This window comes from Lepidochelys olivacea (genome assembly GCF_965140295.1).
Source record: "Lepidochelys olivacea isolate rLepOli2 genome assembly, chromosome: 1".
Lineage (NCBI taxonomy): Eukaryota > Metazoa > Chordata > Testudines > Cheloniidae > Lepidochelys > Lepidochelys olivacea.
In genome coordinates this window covers 158,190,930-158,218,415 of record NC_140411.1, presented here as the reverse complement: position 1 = coordinate 158,218,415, position 27,486 = coordinate 158,190,930, and the positions used below count along the sequence as shown (strand labels likewise).

The following is a 27,486-nucleotide window of genomic DNA, read 5'->3' as shown; positions in this document are numbered from 1 at the left end:
GCCTGTGTTGACTTGTGGTTTCTGGTGAGTGAAGAAAACACTAGAAATAGAAGACTTGCCAGGCTAGATGGAGCGGAAGGATCGGCCAGTGGTTAGGACACTAGCTTTTGACTTTGGAGGCCTGGGTTTAACTCTTGCTCTGCCGCAGACTTCCTTTTTGACATTGGGCAACACACATAGTCTCTCTGGCCCAGCTCCACAGAAGTACCTAGGCTCCTAATTTGAAATCAATAGACGTTAGGAGCCTAAATATCTCAGTGTGCCTCAGTTCTCCATCTGTAAAATGGGGGTAGTAGCACTTCTCTACCTTACAGGCAGAATAAATTAATGTGCCGCTGTAAGCTCTGTAGTGTAGCCACAGCTTAAGATACCAATGGAGTTCTGTGACGTTACTGACCTAAACTGTGACCATATAGATCATTGTTGCAACCAAGGTCCTATAGTTGCACCAAATCTTACACAAAAGAGGTCCCAGTAAGGTGTTTATGGAAAGGTTATGATTTGCTGGTTATGATTATGCTATCTGTATGTGTGTATCATTTCTGTAGTTGAAGTTATGAATATTGGCTATGTACGTGTACCTCAATATGTTTTGATTCTAAGAAGCCTCAATGAAGCATTTGGTCAGCTTCTTGAGAATGGGCACTTACTGAGAATAGTCTTATCAAGAAACACTTAACTGACAATGGACTTTGGGAGATGCCAATCCACAGCTGAGCTTTCCTCGGAACGTTCAAACTAGCATGTAAACAATGTCATTGGCCTGTAAAGGACTGAGTCATGCATGGACAAGTGACTTGCCTATGTGACGTCAAACTCCATCTTGCTGCTGTGATCTTCCACTGGGCAGAGGATATAAAAGGCCCTGAAAACTCCTCCATTTTGTCTTCAATCCTGCTTCTTACTTTTGGAGGAACCTTGCTACAGACTGAAGCTCTGAACAAAGGACTGAATGACCCATCCCAGCTGTGGATGTACTCCAGAGACTTGATTTGAACCTGCAGCTTATTCCATCACTGGTGCAAGCCTGAACCAAGAACTTTGCCATTACTGTATGTAATTGATTCCGTTTAACCAATTCTAGCTCTCATCTATATCTTTTTCCTTTTATGAATAAACCTTTAGATTTTAGATTCTAAAGGGTTCTCAACAGTGTGATTTGTGGGTAAGAACTGATTTGTGTATTGACTTGGGTCTGGGGCTTGGTCCTTTGGGATTGAGAGAACCTTTTTCCTTTTACTGGGGTATTGGTTTTCAGAACCATCTGCCCCCCATAACGAGTGGCACTGGTGGTCATAGCTGGAACCTGGAGTATCTAAGGGAATTGCTTGTGTTACCTTATGGTTAGCCAGTGGGGTAAAACCGAAGTCTTCTCCGTTTGGCTGGTTTGGTTTGCCCTGGTGTGCAATGGAACCCCAGCCTTGGGCTGTAACTGCCCTGCTCTAAGCAATTTGTCCTGAATTGATACTCTCAGTTGGGTCCCACCAAAGCCAGCATCGTTAGAAGTTCAATGGGGCTTTGTGCAGACATAAGGGTCTGCTGCTGCAGAAGTAGGTGCTGGTCTGGGGCCTAAATCAGGAGACTAAGGGCATGTCTACACAGCCCCGCAGTGCAGACCAAAGTGCTATGCTGTAACTCTCCTGTGTGGAGACTGAAGGTGTGAATGTAAAGGTCCTGAGTTTGCACTAACATGCAAAACATGCATCCAGATAACATGCTCTTCAAAGGGGACTATGTTAGTGTGAACTAAGGCCCTTTAAGTTTGCACCCGCAGCATCCACATGGGGAGTTACAGCACAGCACGTTGGTGTGCACTGCTACTCGCCTCCATAGTCTGAACTCTAGGGTAGTGTAGACATAGCCTTAGGCTCTCCTCCAGCATCGTTTACGGTGAGTTTCAAAACACTATGTAAGGCATACACACATTTGAAGAGGCGTTCTACAGGAGGATCACTTGGAAGTTTAATGATAAAGAAGCTAATAGCTTGTGGCTGTTATTTAAATTCCCTCTGTTGCTGGACAAATGGTAGATATGATGTTCAACTTCACACACACGGTTGTAGGTCATTTATTCCACACATCGGGAGAACTTTAAACTCTTAGAATCCTTGTAAAGCACTTTTGAAATCCTCTGATGGAAGATGGTGTATAAGGGTTTGATCGTGCACCCAATGAAATCAGTGCTAACGCTCCCCCGGCTTAAATGACACAGGATCAGCCACCATGTGAACAAAGGATTATGACTATTAATAATGGTAAAACAAGTTCTAATACAATCCCTTTGACACAGTGCAACTGGCCACTGAAATGAGAGAGCATTTGGAGTCTCAGTTATGGGAGGGGGATGAGGGAAAGCGTTTTGAGATAGAAAGGAATAAATTTCATAGGTAAACATTTAATAGCATTCGACCAGGAGAAGGATGGATTTGGATCACTTAGTAACAATGTGTTCTGCCTTGGGGCTTTCAAACTGTGGTTTTACTAGTCATGCCACGCAGCCCTTCCGCTCTCCTGTGAACATGAATCTGTTTCTTAGGATCTGCTTCAAGAGCTACATCGATGGGGATTTGTATGTGTGTCTCTTCCATCCAGCCAAACAATTTCAGCACCAGACATAGGCCTGATCAGAACATGGAATTAAAATAATTAAACTTCTTTAAATGAAGGAAAAAGAAGCTTGCCCTTAAGGCAATTCGAACAGGCCTTGTTATCTGTGGCTGCATTGCCTTGATCACTCCATCTGACTTTCTAGAGCAGCATTACAATGCGTGATGAATGGGTTTGAAATTAGAAGCAGGTGAGACTTTCCCTTTGGTAATAGGGACCCATGCCCGAGACAGATATATTTGACTAAACATGACAAGCTAAATCAGGGCTTGTTTTATTGGAACCATAAATATGGTAACTAATCAGGACAGAAGAACAAATAAGTCAGTCTTGTATCCTGGTCCCACTGATTGTAACATAATAGTAACCTAGAATTTGCCTCCAAAACATAAGACATAACCCAAACAAATACATCAAACTAGCAAAATCAAGTGGTCACCATTCAGTACTTGCTACACACGACAGTAATCTAATCAAATAAAATATAATTAACTTAACAAAACTATTAAGAAGAGTTGCTACGTTCATTTCTTACATCTCCAGATAATAGGTGTGGCCTTTTCTGACTGAGGAATACAAAGGAAGAAAGGTGCTTTTAGAAAAGGTACATATGTGTAAGGCATGATAGCGGTATAGGGGCTGGTAAAGCCAGCCATATCTGATCTGAAAGATAATAACAAAACTTCTGCAGGATGTTGTACTGGACCATTAAGGAATGGATACATTTACAGCTTTTGTTCACATTTGTAGGGTATCTCGTTCAACACTATAGCTTTTTATCAATATATCTCCAGATGTCAGTAAAAACAAAATACAGACAGACTTTGGACTGCTGAAAAGATCCAATGTCTAGGTCAAGGAAGAAAAAGAAAACGGCTGGTATTAGAAGTAGTTTAGGGCACCCTTCTAATCTTGCCTGCAAAATATTGTGAAACTCCTCAAGCTTGCAGCCCCAGCTGGGGATGAACAGCTCTGGTTTAAGACGCCATTGTGCAATGTGTTCAGGCTGAAGCTAGATTAATCAAAACGCTCAAGGAACAGAGTTCAGTATAACTTCGAATTTTCCCCAGAGACCTTAGAGACCAAGCAATGCGTATTTTGTCCATCAAATCCTCTTGTTTCATAACAAGAAACAAAAACCAACCAACAAAATCTCAATGTATAGAACAGTTTCGTATGCCATGTGTTCCCTCCACATGCCTTCCTTTACATTGTTATCACAGACTAGCAGGCCGCATAGTCGCAACATGAAATTCACATTCTTTAAACTACAGTAGAACCTCAGCGTTCTGAACACCTCGGGAAAGGAGGTTGTTCGTAACTCTGAAACGTTCCTAACTCTGAACAAAACGTTATGGTGGTTCTTTCAAAAGTTTACAACTGAACACTGACTTCATACAGCTCTGAAACTTTACTATGCACAGAAGAAAAATGCTGCTTTCCCTTTATTTTTTTTAGTAGTTTACGTTTAACACAGTACTGTCCTGTATTTTTTTGGGGGGAGGCGGGGGAGGTGGTCTCTGCTGCTGCCTGATTGTGTACTTCTGGTTCCAAACGAGGTGTGTTTTCGTTGGTCAGTTCGTAACTCTGGTGTTCAGAACTCTAAGGTTCTACTGTAGTCATAAATATACCAGGCTTTTCTCTTGCTCACATATATTTAGAACAGTGCCACAAGTACTCCTTTTCTTTTTGCATATATTTAGAAGTTGCACACACGTATCACTCTCTCTTTAAAGCTCATGGACAAATCAATTTAAAAATCAAAGTATTTAAATGCCTCTTTTCTTCCCATACTGCTTACAGCATTGTGTACTTTCCAAACATTCCCCACCCTCTTAAAATCTGAGAGCAGATCTAGTTTGCCTTAAAGTGAGTGCTAATTGGAGCTTGGGCTAGACCTAGAGCAGACTAAGGCTGTGCAATCTTCCCACAAAAAGTTGGGTCGGTGTTGTAACCTGCTGGTAGAATAATAGAAGTGTAGGGCTGGAAGGGACCTCAATAGGAGATCTATTCCATCCACCTGTGTTCAAGCAGGATTCCTGATAGGGGTTCATCTAACTTGTTCTTAAGTTACTGCTTTGTTAGCCCAATCTTGACTATTGCTTCAGCAGACACTCAGATCAGATCATCGGGTGGTTTTGTAATATGCACAATGATGGAATGTGGCCACCAAATTTATTTTAATTTAACTAGGATTTGAAAGTGAGAAGCCAGGGCACTAACCCACCATTGCCACCCGGTGCCATATCCCCAGCATAGTTTGGAAAAGCAGGGTTATGATTCTTTCATTTGGTTGGCATAAAGGTGGTACAATTCAGAATGGAGATGGATCTAGAGGGAGTAAAGTGCCTGAAGCAAGCAAATTAAGCCTCCTTCAAAACCCTACGCACTGGGAAAAATTAGTTGCTTTGATTTTTACATCTTTCACTCACAGGAGCCCTGGCCATGGCAGCTTTACAGGGATCGTATTTTCAACTTCGCCTTGTGCACTAGGCACAGGCAAGTTACAGCTTTCAGTGTCAGGCATCTGCTGTCTTTTCATCTTTTTATTTCACCCAGGGCCGTCCTTAGGCATATGCAGCATATAAGGCGGAGGGAACCTGAAAATTTGGGGCACCCCTTGGTCTTAGTGTCCACCCTTCCACCTCTACCTATCCCTGTTCTAATCTGACCCTTCCTGCAGGCTCCCACCACAGCTAGCTGCTGCAGCCGGGTGAGTCTTCCTCCGGAGGGGATCTAGTACTTAAAAGTGAAAAAGCCTTTGAGCCTGCCAGACCTGTTAGCACAACACTGAAACTGTTAAAGAGCCATTCAAGTGGCTGTAGCTCACGAAAGCTTATGGCTCAAATAAATTGGTTAGTCTCTAAGGTGCCACAAGTACTCCTTTTCTTTTTTCAAGTGGTAATGAAGCCATTTAACAGGCATTTGCCAACCTCCAGGTATATTCTGTCAGTTTCTGAATTTACTGACAAAAACAGTTGTGCATTATTTTAATATTTACTCAGAACATGTTCGTCCACAGGACCTTAGGTTAAAATTTGCTTTAAAAATATTTCATTAGTATGTTGCTGAAGATTATAAAATCACATCTCTAAAAAATCCTTGCATAGATTTTTAGATGCACAATCTGAGTATTCATCTTTAGCCTTAAATGCTTGGATCTTCAGACATATAGTTTTTAAAATAAATCCTCCAAAAGACTACCCTTATCTAAAATACACATGTGAGCCCGGGCTGCCGTCAGGCGTAGGTTACTAGTTTAATAATACTGCATAGGGCCCCATAAATCCTAAGGATGGCCCTGATTTCACCAAACATTTACTTTGTCCGTTAATGATGTTCTTGCTGTATCAATGGCAAATGGCATTCTACACACCTGTTTTTATGGGGGTGGAGGGGAGTGTGTGCAGAGAGATTGTATTTCAAACCTCCAGTATCCCAGAGGGAGGGAGTGGTTGATGCTTGACATGCCAAAATGAGGATAATCACCCTGTGTTTTTTTGTCCTGTCTCCAAAATATATGCACAGGCAACTGCTGATCTGAATTCAGCCCAGACAGTGCTGAGGTAGTGCTGTACACTTCCTAGGAATCCAGGTAATTTCTGTGCTCTGTCAACTGATGGAGACTCCCTTTTTGATAGAGTACTCTGTAAAATGTAGAATGCACACTTAAACTGCAATAAAATAAGGCTTCCTAATGTTCATACTCAGAAGTTCTGTTCAGCTACAGGCACCTGTACCTCTGCATGTCTAAGCTGGAAGCTTCGGGATATTTTTGTGTTGCCATTGCGGCTGCCCAGAAACAGTGAAAGGATGCATGGAAGAAGAAAAACAGGCAATGATGTTTGCTCTACACAAAGTCTTGCAGTTTTCACTTGCCTAGCTGCCATTTTTCATGTTCAGTAATCATTATGAAAAGTCTGAAAGGCAGAGAGAATTTTCAGCACTGCTGAAAAACAGTTGCTTATCTGCTAGTAGGGCATTCTTTGACTGACACAAAATAACAGTTGGCAGTCTTTCATTCCTGAACCAATGCTTCAGCATCAAGGTACCATTGTACCTTTCACTCATACAGGTGTTTTGAAGAGTGTTTTGAAAACCAGCGCAACTGCTGATTAGAAGTGGCAGACTAAAGCAGGTGGATTTTGCTCTCTCCTCTGTCAGAGAAGGTTTTTGCCATCTGTCCTGGCCCATGCTCTGGAAACACTATGCCATTTGTGTTGCAGATAATGCTGCCATCCTTGGCTTCAACATAGCGTCCTTAGCTTCAACATTCTCTTGGTACATCACCAGCTGCCCAAATTCTCTGAGAATTTCCCATTTAAACGTGTGCTGTAAAGACAAAATAATTATTCGTTTTATAGACAAAAACTACTAATGTGCTTAACTGACAATCAATGAACAGAGAAAGATCATGAAGTCAAAGATAGAAAAGGCCCTTTAATCCAGATCCTGCAATTGAATCCTCATGGGTGGATCCCTGCACCTGCACAGAGCCCCATGATTTCAATGGGACTCCAGTCAGGCCCTAGAGTCCATCAGTGCGGATCTAGTTGTAGGGTCAAGACCTTAATCTTCAAGTGCATCTCACCCTGCAAATGCAAGAAATGCCCCCTCTCCCTCAAACAATGGCCTACTTCAACATTGTTTCATTTCAGCTGCCACTAGAATAAAGAGGCATTAACTTTAAAAATTCCTGTATTGTAGCAATATAGCCAAGCCTCAGCTGACCCTCTTATTTTCATATCAGTGAGGATTTCCCAGTAAATGATCTGACCTTCCATAAGGTGAAAATTAAACAGCTAAAGCAGAAGAATTTTTTGCTTTAACACTAAAAAGTGGAATGGCCACTTCAATCTGCACAGGGTGTTTTCACATGGGGCTACACGCACCCTGCACCACTAGACTGAAAAGCTAAAATGATGTAGGGCCAGATCCTCTGGTGCACTAGGGAAGCTTTGCACTGCTCTCTTGGCACAAAATGGTTCTCAAACTAGTAGATGCAGGAAGACACAGCGGACCCGTCCCTGCAGTGAGTCGTGAACCACCTCCCCTTCCCACGGCTGGTACAGGACTGTGCCTGGGGGAAAGGGAGAGTGGGCCTGGCATGTTCCTACGCTCCGTTGTTAGCCAAAGCAAACCAGATTAGTGTTTAGGGTCTGACCCTGAACAGAGAGAACCCCAACCTGCAGGGGAGGGGTTGTCTTTTTTTTTTTTAATGTGTCCGTACGGCGCCCAGCACCATGGGGCCCCACTGTAACACAGATATTTACTACAACCAATATTAATGTGACTCAAGTAGTTTTTCACTTAACTACATGTTTATGGGCCAGGTCCTGGGATCTGGCCAAGAAGCACTCAATATAAATCAAGAGACTTGAAATAAACTGCTTGTACCATGTAAACAGATTTCACTGCTGTCTGGAGGAGAAAACCCATTGTTTATAAAAGGTCATTAAGCAGGAAATGGTTTAATGTCTGTTGATTTTAAATGGTCTGTTGAATCAGCCCAGAATGGTCTGGGGAGTATGTAAATTGTTCATTAAGCCAGTTTATATATCAGAAATGAAAAGCTAAGCATTTTTTGATGTAAGGGATGCTTGCTTGCATTAGGTATTTTAAGTTGTATTGGTGCAGAGCAGTTGTTATAGCGGCTGTTTATATGCTTTTAAAGCAGTGTATTTTCTGGACTTTTATACTGTAATTCCACACAGATCCACCATCTCTCTAGCTAATTTTGCAGATGCAGCATAGGATATGGTTAACACTTGTCACACAATAAATAATATCAAGTAGTCATCCAGACAATCCTATCTCTGTCTGCTTTCACTAGATCTGAGTTTGTTTTTAAATCATGCCTTGTTTTCCTTTTTTACAAATGGGTACTGCCCTTCTAAACTGGCTTGCCACATAACATTTTAGTGGCCAAGAGTACAAGATTTAAACAGGCTGTAGGTTTAGATTGTATTTCTTCGTTGGGGAAAGGAGAGTACATAACACATTTTCTAAAGATATGGGCCAGATTCTAAGGTAGTGTAAACAGGCATAGATCCACTGAAGTAAATGGAACTATCTGGATTTGATCAAGGGAAGGATTTGTCCCCCTAAGAGGTGTTACACAGAAAGGAAGAGAGCAGCACTTTTGAGGCGTATACTGAATTTGTATGAAGTCAGAAATGGGTAATATTGCGCAGTTTAAAAACAAAAAATCAAATCAAATATTTTGTAGAGAGTTGTAGCACGGGAGCCCTGAAGTTATGTAGCTCCTGAGACACCTGTGGTAAGAGTGTGTCTGATCTTTCACTACTTACTATTGTGCTGTGCTCCATCTTCATTTTGTTGAACATCTGTTAAAAGAAATACAGCATTTTAAATATGTGAGGTGGTTTATTATCTCTTCTTTGAACTGCAGTAGCCCCAAGGAGCATCAATAAAGAATCAGAGCACCATTGTGCTAGGCATTATGCAAACAGTAGAAAAAGGAGTCCCTGCTTCCAAGAGCTTACAGTGTAGGCAACAGGTGGATGGAACCCACAAATGGAAGGGGAGGATGAGGCAACAAGAAAGCAGGCAAATCATCATACAGTTAGCAAATACCTTCGCTCACTACCTCTCTAGACTTATAAGGATGAAAACATTAGAACAGTCTAAAGATACAAATTGAGGTTTTGTAAATTTCCAGGCCTGTATGAATAATTCCAGCTTGGCTCTACACAACATTAATCTTCATGAGGAAAAAGTTACAAGCCTCAGGTTTGTTGGGCCAAGTGACCTTCTTGTCTAGCAGTTCATCTTACACTTAATTATATTATTCTGAGTCTGACATGGCTACAACTACACTGCATAACTTAGTTACCTTGATATTTCATAATGGAGTTTGGATGCTGAGACTATAGCTTTAAATCACAGCCCTGCATTGGGTTGGAGTGGCTTTGCACCACCCTGTGGCAGTTCTGAGAGGTATTGTGCCTCAGGGAAGCGCAAAGCCATAGGCACCAACTCTGGGTGCTCCGGGGCTAGAGCACCCACGGGGAAAAATTAGTGGGTGCTCTGCACCCACTGGCAGCCAAGCTTCCTGCCCCATCTCACCTCCTCCTCTGCCTCCGCATCCTCCCTTGAGTGCGCCACATCCCAGCTCCTCTGCCTGCCTCCCAGGCTTGCTGCCGCCAAACAGCTGTAGCAAGCTCCGGGAGGGAGGGGGAGGACCGGGAACGTGGTGCACTCAGGGGAGGAGGCAGGGCCGGGGCGGGGATTTAGGGAAGAAGTCAAATAGGGGCAGGGAGGGAGTGGAGTTTGTTTGATTGTTTGTTACATGGAATTATAGTAAGACATGATTGATTCTCACTTGGGAAATTGTAGGAAACTGGTAGAGTACGGAATTTGTAATAGGATCTGGAGCTTTCATCCAGGGCCTAGACTTGGTGACCTCTCAAGGTCCCTTCCAGCCCTACACTTCTATGATTCTGTAAATCACTGATTCTAATCTTCTCAAGACAGGTGATAACTCCAAGTGATTATCATCCAGTTTTGGTTTGGTCTACATGAAATTTGTGTGTGATCTCAGACCAGTTCTTAATGGAAAGCTGTCCATATTACACAAACCCCTCCTTATCATTACACTCCTCTTGTGGATAGTCTCGGCAGAGAAGCCAAAGACTGAACAGATGTAGAGCCCAAACTACCAGTGCATTCAAAGGAATGGTTCCTCTGGTGTGAGGTAGGTTGGTATAACATCATGAAATATACATGAAATGTACCAGTTTTGTGGCTAATTTAGAGTATAGCTCCCAGTGTTGTCAATTCAGCACTTGTCATGAGCTCTAGTTTCACTTATAATGTAGAGAATTCACAACTACGTATGACAAATTGTAGAATATTAAATATTTTGGAAAAATGAAAAGAACTAGTCATATCTGACCAACAAGTGTAAATGGTTTAATTACCTGCATATGATTTCCGGTAAGGGGATTTCCTTTTCCACAGCCAGCAGGTTAAAACAACTAGACCAGCTAACACAACGGCAATGGCAAGGACGCTTCCAGCCTGAGCTCCCGGTTTATTTAGCTCTAACAGACTGCTTTTGGTAGAGTTAGAGTTTGTGACGTTTTCCGAGTCTGAAGAGGAATAGAGAAGCTCTCAAATTTCATTCCAGATGAGTGTTCAAGTGCATTTTATAGACATGAGATTCACACAAGTCTATAGGTTTCTATAGCCCTCCTATACAAATAGCTTTCATCCCACCACCATTTTCTGAACAAGGCCAAATTTCTACCTACATGGTCTTTAATGATTAATTATTATTATTACACACACTTTTTAGGCATACATTTTCCTCCTGTGGAAGGATTTAGTAACACAACTTCTCTTAAAAATGACAGCACTATGGGTGTTCAAGTGACAAAGTCCTTCCCACACCAAAGCTGGCTGTCATTTTGGATATGTTCATCTGAGAAAGGAATCTACTGAACAGCTTTCGAAGATTAGTTTTTGAGTGATTTGTGTACTCAAAATTAGACTTGTTTTCAAACAAGAATGAGGGCCAGATCCTTAGTTGGTGTAAGTTGTAACTCCTTGGATATCTGGTCCCAAAGCTTTCAAAGCCTCCCAGTGACCATGAGGATTCCCTAAGGAGACAACCCAAAATGGCAGTCATGTTTTGGCAATTGCCATGAGACCCTGCAGTTCATCCTGCAGGTCACCACACTACACAAGTGACAGCACTAGGGAGTACATATTCTTGTGCCTGTATATTTATTTATATATTCCCAACCCACAGATACACAATGATATTACTTTAAAACTGATGCTGCCTTATTGGACCAAGTACAGGATTTTGTAGGCTCCTGCAGGAGCTATGAAGACTCAGCTGCCATCTTGACATTGTTCCTTTAGTGGAGAAAATCCCCTACAGCCATTTAAAAACTTTGTTTCCTACTCCAAAAACCTACTGGAACTAGATTTTCTATGAAAATCTGGCTTCTAATAAGTATTCCGCTGTTCTAATAAGTATATTCCGCTGGCAAAAATCTTTGGCAGAACAATTGTTCACATGTGCCATAAGAACAGGGTTGCCAACCCTCCAAGATTGGCCTGGAGGCTCCAGGAATTAAAGATTAAATCTTTAATTAAAGATTAAGTCCTGTGATGAAATCCCCAGCAATACATCCAACCAAAATTGGCACCCCTACATAAGAATCCCCACCCTTTCCTCAGGGCACTTGCTGGTTTGGTTATGCTGCTTCGTTTCCTCCTGGCTAGTAGGGACGATGCCCCAGTAAGGGACAAGAGAGGCGATGAGAAAGCTCCGATATCTTCTGGTCTCTGCCTACAACACAGGTTGCGTCCTCTCCCCACCTTCTCAGGGCCAGCTCATCATACTCTTAAACCTATAGCCCATTCTTCTTCTGCCCTGTCTCAGGAGACATACACCACTTCTTCTCCTCTTTTCCTGGTTCCAGATTCCCCTTCCATTCAGCAACCATGGCAGACAGTAGGTTTGAGCTGTTGCCTATAGACTTGTAATTTTTTAAATATCTGCTGTAAATAAGCAATAAAATCAGCACAAGTGCATTCAGAATAATAATAATCCTGGCCCTGTTGGAATCAATGGCAAAATTCCCATTGATTTCAGTGGGGTTACGTTTTTTTGTTTGCTTGCTTTCTTCTAAAAACAGTAGAGCTGTTGTATTGTATTCTGGAAAAGTTATCAACCTTATAAAAGGTAAAATAATTCTTTTCAGAATGAATGTGACAAAATGTCTTTAGGAAGATAATAGTGAACAGGTTATTCCTGTTTCCTACAGGGTGGAATGTTGGCATTAGCAAGCTACCAAATGCCCCTTATCTTGCAATCTGTACTCATGGATCTTTGCTCACGCTAGTAATCACGTTGATTTTATTGGTATTACTTCACTGAGTTTGCAAGATAGATCCCTCTTGTAGCAGCCAGGCAAGGTACTAACAAACTTCAACAGGACTTTAAAAAATAAAGTGGAAACCTCTTTTCCAAGCTGCTGCTGTACCCTCAGTAACTCTCCCTCAGCCTCTTCAACTCCTCCCTCACTCCTTCCTGTTTCCTGTCCTTTCAGACTTCCAACAGCCGGTGCTCCCAATTCTAATAATTACAAGCAACATCCAAACACCACAATCCCTTTAGCTCTGACCCTGCATTTGGCTCTGCAAAGGCACAGAGATCTACCCACATAGTGCTGCTTGCAGGATCGGGGCCTAAGATTGCAATGTCTGGAGCAAGGCTCTATCTTGTCTTTATGCTTGTCTATAAGGCATCTAGCACACTACGTGTGCTACAGCATGTAAACATAGATTTGAACAGAACAGGAAAGGTTATCTGTTTTGTGAGTTTGAGTGGCTAAGTCTTGGTTTTTATTACTAATAACTTCCATCAGCAATAAATTGTCTATCATCCATGTGTCTCTCATTGATTGTTCTCAATGCTTTGGCCTAACATCATTTCCAGTTATTTGGTGCTTGGCTGAATAATCCAATTAGGCATTTGGTACGAACCTAGTTTCAACAGTGTCTCTTTTTCTTCAAATCAGTTTTGGAGACTGAAAACAGAACTTTAAAACTACCCACAGAAGGAGCATAGCTAAGAGAGTGGTTGTAAACCAATGTGGTGGGACTTCAGGAGTCATGGATCCACCACATATTAAAATGTCTTTCCTTTGAAAGTAATCCTTCAGCACTGAGCTAGGCCTCGTGTGGTTCCCACAGGAGCTGAAGGGGGAATCATAGTGATTCCAAAATTGTTGCAGGGGGGTGGGGAGTGGGAGAGAACTGTTATGATCAGGATGGTGCTTCTTACTTCCACACAGAGGAACGATGATCTGTGTGCAGACCTGGGAGGCTTAAGAGGGTGTTTAGCTTCATTTTTAAAAAGTCACATTTAAATATAAACACTATGGTCTAAATTTATATAGGCTTTAAAAATTAAGCTCATTTCAGTCGGCCACTGGACTATCCCACTCTTAATGAGGCTGCTACTCATCAGAGATGTACATGTACACGTAGACAAACACACATCTGTTATTTGCCATATATTAAACAACTTACAGAGGACAGTTAGATTTTGCTGTAGTAGTTCATTTTCTATGATGCATCCTATTTTTATATCAGAAGTTGCTTCAATCTTCAGTGTGCTGAAAACACTGTATGTGCCATCGTTGTCTTGGATGATCTTTAATGATGATGGATGGAGGGAGCTGTTGTCTTTTCTATTTATCCAGTAAACGTTTGGCTTTGGGTATCCTTGGCTATAGTTGCAACTTAATGTCACCTCTTCTCCAATATTTGGGGGGATTCCTATAGGTCCACTCAGTACTGGCAGGCTGTTATTGGCTGGAAAAGGAAAAAATCATTAGCATTTTATAATCTTTTCAAAAGATTAATAACAGATTATAAAGCACAGGTTCTGGGGATTACAAACTCATAGCTCAGACGTAAATATCACCCTGCATGGACATTTGGCCAATTACTTCAGTAATTTATTGAAGGAGGCAGAAGGCCAAACGAGAGGGAAAAGAGTCTTAAACTCAGTTCAGTAGCATTTTGCAAGAAGATTCTGAACTAACTCAGACCAGGCCCTGCCATGGAAGAGGTTGTAGGAGGTGTATCAGAGAGCAGAGCTCTCCCAACTGTTCTCCTTGTGGAGATCCTCCACAATGCCCATCAGGGCAGATGGGGATGCACACACAGTTGCACAGAGGAAGTCCTGACTCCGAGCCTGGCAGAACTGCATGAGGCTAGGGTCATCCACATGGAGATCCTATGTCCTCTGCACTCCCTGTCCGCTTCATTCCCTGGCAACACAGTTCCATTGCACAAATAAGGAACCCTGGACCACGTAGAGAGACTTCTGCAAGTGATAGGAGTGGGTGTATGGTTGTAAGGAATTGGCAGATCTCCCTATTTCCACATGGAGGAATGCAATCCATGCGTGGATCTAGGAGGCAGAATCCAGACCTTCCTTTGCACACAGTACTATTTTAAAGCTATTTGGGACTAATTGACTTTGTCTCTTTCAGTCTTCCAAAATATCACAAAGCAATAAAGAGTGGTATATGAACGCAGATCAGATTAACAAATGAAGTACTGCTTTATGCCACAAACAACTCTTTACAACAGAAATTCCCAGCTTGCTTACAAAATATTTTTTTCATTAATTTTCCATCTGAATAAATAAACTTCCAGAGGACATGGATACTTTTCACAAGGGCCAGGGCTTTAATTCTGAGGGTGTCAGGAAACACCAAAAGAGGATCTACTCTTATTTTCAGTTTACTGCCTAAGGCTATGATACTACAGTCAGATTCACCCCAACACCTGTATGGTACGCACTGACTTCAACAGGGTGTTGGCCAGGTGTAGGCCTTGGCTCGTGATCATCTGGGAGGATTAGGGACTAACTTTTTTTTAAAACTCAGATTCTGGCCAAAGTGAGGCTAATGCCCTTCTGCTTCCTCACATCTGTGTGACCTGTGGGAACTGCACAGTAACATTTGCTCCAAGCTGAACTGTTTACAACAGCCAGAAATGAAGAGTCAGTTAAGCAGAGTTAGAATTGCTATCCGCAGCTTCAGAGTCTCTGTCTTGGATTTTGTTAGGATGGGGATGATGTGAATAAATGCAATAAGGCAGAGGAGATCAGAGGTTATGAAACCTATACGGGTGATAATAAAATAGATCACTTCATCATTCCAAGCAGAAAGAAATATTGGGGGGAGGATGGGGACCAGAACAGCTGCTGGAAGGGAGCCAAAAATTAGAAATGTACCAAATATCTAACCGTCACTTTTATTATTTGTATTACATAGTGTCTAAGATCCCCAGTCACAGAACTGGACCCTGTTGTGCTAGTGCTATACAAATGGGACAAAAGATGGTCCCTGTCCTAAACAGTCCTTGGTTCAGCCAGGCACTTGAGCACATCCATAACTTTAACGTGTTTAAGTGTGTTGCTGAAGCTGAGCTAACCTGACTAGCTGGAATTTGTATTTGGGTGAAGCCAAATAGCTGTACAGTTACTGAATAATGAAGTATAAATGTATTAAAGTGGATCATTACAGCAGAATGTTCGTAATGAGAATCAATACCAACCGTAAATCAGCCTCCCAAAACACGGCACAATACATATTACTCTTTCTATTGCATTTGGTTACCAATATATTTTATAATGGCAATAACAAGTTAGTAACACTGCACTGCAAACGGAACGTTACTTGTGGTTCCTTTATGTGCATGTTGGGATTTCTCTCACCCTTTGTCCTTATTAAAGCTTGTTTTCCACAAATACATTTTGGCACCTGATTCTGAAAAAAAAAAATTACTTTTACTCCCTACCCCCAACCTGTGTTGGGTTCATGTCACATCTGGCTCTCGGGAAAGGGGCAGTAGAGCCAGCCATGCCACAGATATCACTGGGCTTTGGAAAGTCATTAAAGAAAATAGTCATCTGAAGACAAATAGCAAAACTGTCACTGGGGTTTGGCCAAGTACCTGTCTGAGGCAGAATTTGGGTACAGTCCTGCCTGAAACTGCCTTGTTTAACTACCCTCTCAGTAAACATAAGTGTTCCCCCGCCCCTTGTGTCCCTCTCTGAACAGCTGAGGGAAGGGTAAGCCAAACAGTTTGTGCTTCAAAAGTTGGAGGACTAGATGATTTTGAATTGTTTATTGTGATACTGTCTTTGACCGAGTTAAAAGCTTGGATTGTCTAAGAGAGGCAAATTAGTGTGGTGGCACCGCCACCATTTGGGGCATGGGGAAATCCTCCTCCCTTAGCCTATTGTGTGACAAATGCCCCTTCTGCAGCATCCACAGAGATCTAGGGTGGCAGACTGCTGTTTAATATTGGTTTTATATGGGATAGAAGGGCTTACCTGCTACCTTGAGGGTCACATCTGCCCTGTGAATAACCCTGAAAACCGTGTCCTTCTTCTGTATTATGCACTGATATGTGTGTTCATCTCTCAGGCTGACGTTTAGCAGCAGCAGAGAAAAAGTGCCATTTTTCAGCTTATCCTGAAATAATCGAGTCCTGTTTCTGAAGTCTGCACACTGCTCGCTTTGGTTCTCGTGACCAGAATTAAAGGTGTGTACCACTGAACACGGTTTTAAACCATCCGCTATTTGCCAAAAGACCCGTAGCTTATTTAAAATGATTTTTTCCTCTGGAGTAAAAATGCAACTCAGTTCAGCAGTGCTGCCTATTGTGCTGATAACTTTCTTATTTTCCTCTGCAGTAACTACAAAGATAAAAAGGGGAACAAAGAGAAAATCAGTCTTAAGAAAAGCAGTTTAATATACTTGTCACAATCCTACTTACCAGCTGGTTTGAAAAGGAGTACTTATATTTTAAAAACAAGAATATCAATATTCACTTGTTTGTAAAGAAAAATAATTGCTTAGGGCCAAGTTCTGATCTCATTGCCACCAAAGAAGGGAGAAAGTATGATCCAGTGATAAGGACACAGGTTCAAAATTCTCTTCTCTGCCACTAACTTTGTGCGTGACCATGAGCAAGCCACTTAATCTCTCTGCTTCTCAATTCCCCATCTGTAAAATGGGGATTAAAATGGAGACAATAGCACTTCCCCACCTCACCAGGGTGTTGTGAGAACAAATACATTAAAGATTGTGAGGTGCTCAAGTAAAGGGGTGAGGGACATACAAGTACCTAGAACAGAAACAAAGTAACTGACTCCACTTGAGGTACTCCTTACTTGCACTGGTATTACTGATCCTTAAAGATCATGTGTAACATTATATATTCATTTGTAACAATTTACCATGGGTCGTGATGGATTCTCCATCTCTGACAATCTTTAAATCAAGATTGGATGTTCTTTCTAAAAGATGTGCATTAGGAACTATTTTGGAGAAGGTCTATGGCCTGTGTTATACAGGTGATCAGACTAGATGATTACAATGGTCCTTTCTGGCCTTGGAATCTCTGAACAAACATTATATGGTCCCCACGTTAAACGGGCAACAAATAGCAAAATTAAAGTAAAGAATAGCAACTCCTTAAAACACAAAGAAATAAAATATATTTTTTGAGAAGATATTTTCCATGGGCAAAATTCAGACACTCAGGCATGCTGACTGGAACTTGTGTACATGGGTGGACCTGTTTAAATCAATGGGACTAGACCCCAGGGCTGGCGCGAGACCAAATGGCGCCCCATGCGAGGAGTGTCTTTGGCGCACCCCTCCCCTCCATTTGTTAAACTTTTGAATACCTTACAGCACCCCAAACCCAGTGCACTCCAAGTCCGGTACCCCAGGCGGTCACCTGGGTCGCCTGCGCCTAAATCCGTCCCTGACTACACCCATGAGAAAGTAATATACACTGTGAGGAAGGGTGACAGATTAGGGCACTATATGGAGAATTTTTCCCTGAAATGCTGTTAAGTTTTGAGTGAAGGACTCCAGACATCGAACCTACATTAAAATTAATAATGACTTTTACTGTACTAATAATGAGTGCAAATGAAAGTAACTCTTGGACTGCTAGGCAATGATCCTGTGAGGAGCCATGTGTGCACTGACCCATGTGTCCGCACACAGCCCCATTCAGCACATTGTCCCTTGAAGGACTGAAACTTAAAAAAAATTCCGACCTATTAATATAAAATAAAGCTTCTTAAACTGTGCCCATCTGTCCCCTAGGGGTTCTTCAGATTTCCCTTCCCTATATTTTCACTTCTTCCATGCCCTCAGATATCTCAGATCCATGACAGCCATCCTCTCTGGAGGGAGGGCTGGATAATCTTTCAGTTGTCTAGAGGTGGTAGCTAGACTTCAGTGTGAGATGGCACCCCTACCCAAAGGCCCAGCAGAAGAGTTGTGCTCAGCCCAGGGAATGAATGGTGGAAGGGTTAAAAAGGCTGCTATTTACTCTACTTAACCATTCAGTTCTTTACATTTTGGCAAACTGTGTGTTCGTGTGTGTTTGTGTTCCAAGAGGGCTTATTAGGACCTCATGAATCCTCTCTAGTTACTTCCTCATTTGTGCACCAGCATCATCACTGTTAACAGGGAAGCCCAGGAATAGTGTTTTAGGCTCTGTCTGTGACTACTTAAGCATACGTTTAACTTTACGTACACGAGTAATCCTATGAAAGTCCAATGTAACTAGTAATGTGCATAATGCAGTTTTGCCAATCCCAAGCATACAAAAACCAGGCCTCACAATATCATGGGATTAATTAAAAAAAATAATATTGTGATTTTTAATTTTGCGTTCTATTTCTTTGCCTTCTAGTTTCTCAACACATTTATGTTACTTCAAGTTTTTCTCCACAGTCATAGGGGCTAGAAACCTACTTTAATCCCCCCTTCAAATAAATGCTAGATTCTCACAAAATCACAGGACTCAAAGGGTCTGAGCCAAAGCCCACTGAAGTCAATGGGAGCCTTTCCATTGACTTCCATATGCTTTGGATCAGGACCTGGGGCTTGGAGGAAGAACACCAAATATTGTAAGAATCATGATAAAATCTCAAGTTTTGGTAACACGTTAAACATGTGTAAGGGTATGCCGGCACTGCAGCTGGAAGGTGTGATTCCTAGCCTGGGGAGACAGACTTGCACTAGCTCTGCTTGAGCTAGCATGCTAAAACTAGTGTGTGAATGTTATGGCACTGGCAATGGCTTGAGCTAGCCACCCAGGCTCTGACCCAGAACATTGGGCAGGCTTGGACTAGGGTAGCTAGCCAGAGCTGCTGTCAGTGCTGTGACATCTATTGTGTGCTATTTTTAGTACACAAGCTCAAGCAGAGCTAGTGCAAGTCTCTCTACCCATGCTGGAAATCACACTTCCCTGCTGCAGTGCAGACATAGCCTAAGGGTATGTCTACACATCAATTAAACACCCGCTGCTGGGCTGGGTCAGCTGACTCAGACTTGCAGGGCTCTGGCTGTGGGGCTGCAAAACTGCTGTGTAGACATTTGGGCTCAGGCCGGAGCCCAAGCTGTGGGGGGTGTTCCAGAGCCCAGGCTCAAGCCTAAGCCCAAATGTCTACACAGAAATGTTCAGTCTTGCAGACTGAGCCTGGGAGCTCGAGTCAGTTGATCTGGGCCATGCGCAGTCATGCCGTGGGGCTTTAATTCCAGTGTAGAGGTACACTAAAAGGCCTCAGTCCTGTGAACAAAGGTACTACTTGCTATGAATAAGAGTGGCAGATTGTGGCCCTAAATGGAAAGGTCACGGTATACTGCAGTACATTTACTACTGATGTGGTAGGGTCACATTCTCAACAAACACCCTTTCCCATGCCAAGGTGGAGTGCGCTGTGACTAGGTATGTACAGTTTTAACAAACACTAAACGACTCAGCCAAAAGTATATGATTCTGTGTCTAAGAAGAATGGGGCAACTTTTCATTCTTCTATGAAACAGCAAAAATACTTTAAATCTCATTTGATAGTCTCTCTATCCCCGTACCCACACTTTATTTGGGGGTAAATTGGGGAGCTTTTAGTAATCAAGAGCGTGAGAAATGTTTGGTGCTTACCAGTAATGTATGGTGCTAGTTGTATTACTGGTATCGAAATTGAGACACACTGACAAAGCAGATCTGTATAAGTCTTAATGTTCTAGTTGTGAGGCCTCTTCCTGGCAGATGTGTTGATTGTGCATTGATCGCTAGGTCAGCCCAAGGCCAGAACTTGCAGAGGGGTTCTGTGCAGGAAGGGCTTTCAAAACTGTGCTGCAAATGTTAATCTTTCTCTCCAGAGGTTAAGGCTAGTGCATTTGCACACAGCACTGTTTAGCTCCTTTTTCATATTAACTCAGAGCCAGATTCTGATAACTCATTCTGCACAGTACTGTATTTCATGAGTGTTCCCATTGACTTCAATGAGAGTTCTCAGGCAGTAAGGTATTATTCAGTCCGAATAAAGGTCCCCAGGTAGTCCCAGTGTCCTTAATAAAATCACAAGGACATTTGACATTCTTTATGCAAATTACAAAAAGTCTCATATTAAAGAATCTTTATGATTCCTGTTCAAAAGTACTTTTTAGATTTCTGATTTATGTTGTGCACATACATATTCTGCATATTCAAAAAATGCTTGTATTAAAAGTGATAATAATAAGAATAACTTTTTCTTAACTTACCAAATCCCAGAGCACAAAGAAACAGTAACCAAAGTCCAGAGCTAAAAAACCCAAAAGATAAAAGCACAATGATGATAATGCAATTGTAAGTGCATCCGTACTATTCACAGTTTTAAATACAATAGCAGTAGCGTAGCATAGAAACAACATATGGGTAGCAGTATCTATTATATAGACTCAGAATAAGCACCCACATATTTGACAGCTACATAATGTCACTTTAAAATTATCACTCTGTGGGAAAAGGCAATAAATTGAAGGAAAATACACTATACTGGGCTTGAAACCAGTGCTATCTACCTTTCTGATTAACAGTTGACTGGATCCGTCTGTGGCATGTCCATGAAACCTGTTGATGTGACTACTTAAAAAATAGTTGACTATGCAGATCACCTTCTTGGGTGTATGGCAGAGGTTGGCAAATTATGACCTGCGGACCACATCCGGCCCACGGGACCGTCCTGCTCAGCCCCTGAGCTCCCGGCCGGGGAGGCTAGTCCCCGGCCCCTCCCCCACTGTTCTCCCTCCCCCGCAGCCTCAGTGCGCTGGCCCACCGCTCCTGCAGGGCAGGGTGGCGGCGTGGCTGGTTCCAGTATGGTAATGGGGCGGGGAGCGGGGGGTCCCAGGGGGCAGTCAGGGGACAGGGAGCAGTTGGATGGGGCTGAGGTTCTGCAGGGGGAGGCGGTCAGGGAACGGGGAACAGGGGAGGCTGGATAGGCATGGGAGTCCTGGGGGGTCTGTTAGGGGGCAGGGCAGTCAGGGGACAGGGAGAAGGGGCGGTTGGATGGGGGTGGGACCCCAGGGGGTGGTTAGCGGCGGTGGGGGGGGTCCCAGGAGGGGGCGGTCAGGGGACAAGGAGCAGGGGGGGTTGGATGGGTCAGGGACTCTGAGGGGAGCAGTCAGGGGGTGGGAAGTGGGCAGATAGGGGGTGGGGACCCAGCTATTTGGGGAGGCACAGCCTTCCCTACCTGGCACTCCATACAGTTTTGCAACCACGATGTGGCCCTCAGGCCAAAAAGTTTGCCCACCCCTGGTGTATGGGAATATATACATAGATAAAATATATATATATATATATATATAGGGAATACGTCATGGTGTGGAGTGGTATAAAGGCCTCACTGGCATGACTGTGGGATGGCTGCATTGTTCCCAAGTGGCAAAGCCACAAATGGGTTATGCAGATCATTCCAGTCATCACAAATAAGTATTTTGTATATGTCATATGTTACAGGAAAAAACTATTTTATGAATGTTTTAGAAAGTCCCAATATTTTTTAAAGCTATGTTTGTAACCCTCCCCCCTATAAAGTCCAGGTGCCTTCACTGTCATAAGTCTCATTGTTCAGAACTTGGGAGGGAGAAATATAAAAATGAAAACCAATAAAGATAACATACACTTTCCAAAACAGTCTGAAAATAGAATCTCTATACATAACAATGCTGACATTTGGGGTCTTTCCAGGGCTAATGCCCTGTCCCAATGGACAGTGATTAATTAATTGCCCCATACCATTGGTATAACCCCCCCACTGCTAGCTCTTCACAGATGTATGAAATCGGACTTAAAAGCCATAACACTTTTATGTCTAACAAAGCTCTTATGGCTGAGATTGAATCGTGCCCATCTTGAGCCTCAGATAGGATAAATTTGGGGATGGGGTGGAAAGGGAGGGGGTGCTCACATTATTCTGGCTCTCTGATAAAAACAAATGTGGCTGTGTGAAGCTGCTCTCATAGGCACCGACTCTGTGGGTGCTCCGGGGCTGGAGCACCCATGGGGAAAATTGGTGGGTACTCTACACCCACTGGCAGCTCCCCACACCGACCCCCCCGCACCAGCTCACGTCCGTTCCGCCTCTTCCCCTGAGCACGCCGCTGCTCCATTTCTCCCCTTCGCTCCCAGTGCTGCAAGCAGGGATTTGGGGAAGGGATCAAATAGGGGCAGGGAGGGGGTGGAGTTGGGTCACGGACTTTGGGGAAGGGGTTGGGATAGGGGCGGGGATGGGGGCAAGTACCCAGTGGCGCCTGGAAAAGTTGGCGCCTATGTCCCTTCTGCATTCAAATCAGACTGCTTCCTCCTCCACACATGCTGGGTGCCAGCAGGGGGGCATTGAGAGGACAGGATATACGGGCTCCTGCACTCAGTTCCAGTGCCTGGGCCTATCCTAGCCCGAAGCAGCTGGGAGCTGCCACTACAGGGAAAATCCAGCTCCCCTCCTGTAGCTCTGGGTTGGAGGCAGCATGCTCAGTCACTGTGTGGAGATGGTGCATATGCAGTCTGGTTAGCACTAGGAGCCGTGAGGGGATAGTGCATGATCCATGTGTGTATGTATATGTATGTGTGTGTTTCTATCTAACATATGGCTCTAGAATACCTTCCTTTAAAAATTCACCCTGGTACTATTTTTAAATCCTGTGGTTTTATTTGTTTTCCTTCTTAAACAACAGGTCTAATCAGGGGCGGATTAGGGTTTGTGGGGCCCCTGGGCCAGAGCAAGTGGCGGCCCCTCCCCACCCCTTCTGCCTGCAGTCCCCCTCCCTCCAGCCAGGGAGTAGGCTTGGGGTGCAGGGGCTTGCTCCACTCCGCCCGCCTGGTACTCCTGCCGGGGAAATGGGGTCTGGACATGGAGGCTTGCCTTACTCTGCCCACCCGTCCGGCGCTCCAACTGGGGAGCAGGGTTGGGGTGCAGGGGTGCCCATTTTTCTGGGGGCCCCCACTTGGCTTTGGCACTGGGTCTAGTTTCCTGTTGAACCAAAGAGACAACAATGCTTGATTGTCTTTCATTGGACCTTTCAGGGAATTTCCCTTAAGAGGTATTGCTGGTGCCAATGAGAAAGTAAAGTGTTAGTGGGGCTGTCTGTGCTATGTAGCACAAATGCATAACTGGTGTCAATATAAAACTGTTGTTACTGGATTAGAATTTTAATATTTCAGTCCAGAGTTTAGACAAGACAGATCCAGGGGCTGACCATTCTCCCTCCTAAGTGGATGTTAATGCTGCAGTCCACAGTGCTTGCAGAGTGGCTCAGTTACTGAGCACCAACCTGAGCAGGTGAGAGGATTCAGTCTTTCCTTGAAACCAGAGGAATTCCTCTGCATCATGCCCATTGGGGATTAATTCCTGCACCAACTGGAGTGGGAATGGTTTCCACTGATTTAAATGGAAACTGGATCAATCCCTTAGTCTCTTTTTAAATGGTTTGTTTTTCTCCATTTATTTCCTCTCTCTCCCGCCACCCCCTTATTTTTAAACTTCCAGGGAGACAGGAGAAAGTTTCACTTCTTCATTCTCACACTGGCCCAGCGAGATTATAATTCCCACTCTCATCTGCATATTTACATGTACAATTTACCTTCTTCTCATGAGAATTGATTTGATGCAGTTGAAAATTGCAATGTATTTTTTGGTGTGTTTTTGCTTTTCTGAGCACATCAAAAAATATGAGAATGTTCATGTTGCAACAACTGGGTGTTTTGTTTCACATTTAAATCAAATCTAAAAACCTTGACTATGTCCTAAACTGTATCAAGAACAGCTCTTTGTGCCTCATCAATGTTATATGTCTCTTAGCTGAGTTATGTAGAATTCAATTGCCCTAAATCTTTATCTGTTTCATGGCATTTTTCCATAATTATAGTTTTTCAGATAATATAAAACATGTGTTTGTTTAGATCTTTCTATTGTTCACACCTTAACCAAAAGGAAGTCTGTCTGCAGTGACATTCTCTCTACTTCTCACGGTGCTTCACAAATAAACATCAGTAACCACCTACATGAAACAGTTGGGTGCACTGCTGTGGTTTTTCAGCACAGAATCAGTCATGCAGAGCCGAGAGTTGGGGTTGATCACAAAACCCACAGTGCGAGTCATTTTACTCACTTTAATTGTCTCTGTATCCCTAATCCTGAAAGGTGCTGGGCTCCCACAACTCCTACTGTCGTCAAGGGGAGAGGATGGGACTCAGGTGGGAATGATAAAGAGCAGTCCGACTTATTCAGTATGACCCACTAACAACTGCCCTGGCACTCTGTTGCCACGTCTCATTGGAGGCATAACAAACAAATGTAGTTCATCTCCTTTGCTGTAGTGCATGGTAAAAATGTGTTGTCGGGAAACATCCCCCATTCAAAGGGGCATGATAAGCAACTGGCCTTGGGGAAGAATCAACTTGTACATGCAGCAAGAAAGTTTAGCCACTGCGAGTTCCCAGATGAAGCGTTCACACAGGGGTTTGTCTTCCCTAGGAAAAGGGGTGTGTGCCTCTATCACATGGTAATGACAGCTAGGCAGAGAAATGTTTTGAGGAGGATTTTGCTATTTCCAAAATGGATTTTGATCTGATTCAGAACAAAAACCAAAAATTTCAAAACTCTCCATGCAAGGGGATGGAGCCCCAGCTCTGGGGCAGTCTGCCAGGTAGGCTGCCGAGGAGCCAGGAAACCAGGCCAGTTTCCCTTAGAACCCTGCCTGGTTTCTGGAGGAACTTTGTCAAAATCAAACGGTCTCTGCAGAATGTTTTGATTTCAATGAATTGGCAAATGTCAACCAAAAAGGTTTGATCTGAATTTTTCAGACCACCTGTAGTAAGAACTATCCTAAGGTAAAATCCTAGTGAGACAAGGCACTTTGTAGTTTTCATGCAAGTCAGGAATTTGAGATAAACCCTACGCTCCTGCTGGAGTATGAGTGAGTCTATATTAAGAGTTATAGGGAAAAACATTTGTACATCTAATTCAATGGGAGTTGAAGTCTCTGCACAGACTCTGGGCAGAATTTGGCTCTGGTAGTGCAGGATCTAAGTGCTAATTCTTAACCTAAGAATAAAGAAAGCACCTTTATATTAAGCTAGTTAGAACCACAAAGGCCAGTTTTCAGATTCACTGCAATGTGTATGTGTGTTGGGGGGGGGGGCTGTAAAACTTGCTCTTTGTGTTTTTAATTCAATAATAAAATACCACTGCTATTCAACAGCCAAGTAGCCTTTCCCTGCAATAACAATTCCAATAGAGTTTTCTGTTTTTCCCCCTATGAATTCCAGTCAGTGTCAAGAGGAGATTTATCTGAGTTGCACATTCCTTCCCCCATAACACAAGGAGCAGAAACTGCTGACTTTTTGGGAGCAGGATCAGGCCCTGGCCCCAGCCCCCTGGTTTGCCCCTATTGCCCTCTCTTGATAAAGGAAGATTAAATTATGAGCAGCCTCAGCCTTACCCTGACAGCCACCACAAACGCACCAAATGGCTTGGGGGTGGGAATGAATCAACCTACCGATAGACACACCCACACACCAGTCAGTGGGAAGAGTTGGCAGGAAAAGCTGGACCTTCCTGCAGCCTAGTAACTTTTGTAGTCAGCCCCCCTCCCCACCCACCCACCAACCAATTGTACTGTCAAAATTGAGAGCAAGCGTAGCTGTTCCTGGCGCCCCACAACCCCTCCTGCAGCACAGACACCCAGCCCCCGCACCTGGATCCAGAGAGCGCCGCGCAGTTTTTGATGCCAACAACCCCCCCTCCCCAATTCTAACATCTGAACAGAGAGCAAGAGTAGATGCTCCTATTGCAGCAAGAAAATCAGCCCCCCCCCCCCGGTTTGACGCTGGGCTCCCGGGGGGTTTAGGAGCCGGTTCAGTGATTGTCCATTGCCGAGGAAGGCAGGGGACTCGGCCGGCGGGGCTGGCAGCGCTGTCCAGGGTTTGTCTTTGGGGCGCGCTCGGAGCAGAGCGACGGCCCGGGGGAGGGGGGGGGCGGCGCTGGGTACAACGACCGGGAGCCCCCGCAGCTACCCAGCGCCAGCAGGCACTTGCGCGGGGAGGAGAGGGGTCCGGGCAGGCCGGAGACCCGGAGTGTGAACCAGGGGCGAGTCTCTGGGGTCCCCGCGCCGCACTCACCGTCTCAGCTCCATCCCGGCGCGGGGCGCTGCTCGGGCAGCCTCGGGGCCTCGGCGGCTGTCGGAAGGAGAAGTGGAGAAGCAGCCGCGGGGCCGAGGCTGGGGCTGAGCCGGCTCCTCCCTCCTACGTCGTCCAAGCCGGGGATTTCCGCGCCTGGTCCCTTCTCCCTTCCCACGCGGCCGGGGCCGGGGAGGTGACCGCGGGCCGGTCCCCGCCGCGCGCTGCCTCTGGGGGGGGGTCGCGTCCCAGCAGGGGGCGCGTGAGGGAGCGACCCGCCCGCGCCCTGACACGAGCCCCACCCCCGCCCACACAGAAGGCAGCCTCCCGACGGCCTCCGAGGGGTTGCTGACCCAGGAGGGCCAACGCCGCACCGTGTAAACGCGCCTCCCTTTGGTCCCGGGGAGCTTCTCCGAGCCTGCCGGCAGCGTTCAACGCACAGCAGAAGGGCTCAAATGCACCCACGCTAGGGTGACCAGAGGTCTCAATTTTAGAGGGACAGCCCTGCTTTGGGGGTCTTTTTCTTGAACAGGCTCCTATTACCCCCCCTCCCCCTGTCCTGATTTTTCGCATTTGCAGTCTGGTCACCCTAACCCAAGGTGCTGAATAATATCAGTTTATGAATGGAAACTACTCACATGCTCCCTGGTAAGTTTCCAGCTACGCCACACAAGTGAGTCTTCTCCTTTTTAAAAGGCGAACCTGTTGGTTACATAATCGGGAAGAGTCACACTGTTGCTGAGTCTGGAACAATAGGGCAGTGGTTTTCAAACCTTTTTTTTTTTTTCTGGCGACCCAGTTGAAGAAAATTGTTGATGCCTGTGACCCAAGGGGGCTGGGGATGAA

General features: G+C 44.3%; 1 protein-coding gene across 1 annotated transcript; it reads right to left on the bottom strand.

The window, feature by feature from the left end:
* Window positions 1-2,859: 2,859 nt before the first annotated feature.
* Window positions 2,860-26,878, bottom strand: ICOSLG (inducible T cell costimulator ligand). Its single transcript, XM_084617944.1, has 7 exons — window positions 26,644-26,878; window positions 20,748-20,788; window positions 16,505-16,870; window positions 13,681-13,965; window positions 10,551-10,721; window positions 8,919-8,954; window positions 2,860-6,939 (listed from the first exon to the last, which is right to left on the bottom strand). The coding sequence occupies exons 1-7, from the start codon at window positions 26,655-26,657 to the stop codon at window positions 6,929-6,931; spliced, it is 924 nt and encodes a 307-aa protein (XP_084474070.1). The 5' UTR covers window positions 26,658-26,878; the 3' UTR covers window positions 2,860-6,928.
* Window positions 26,879-27,486: the final 608 nt, after the last annotated feature.

Bases quoted from the DNA above. Each gene is read 5' to 3' on its own strand.
- ICOSLG (XM_084617944.1), bottom strand. The intron at 16,871-20,747 runs GTAAGTTAAGAA...TTATCTTTGTAG, and splicing joins TCTTTGTGCTCTGGGATTTG to TTACTGCAGAGGAAAATAAG. The intron at 8,955-10,550 runs GTAATTAAACCA...TTCTTTTAACAG, and splicing joins TTACCGGAAATCATATGCAG to ATGTTCAACAAAATGAAGAT.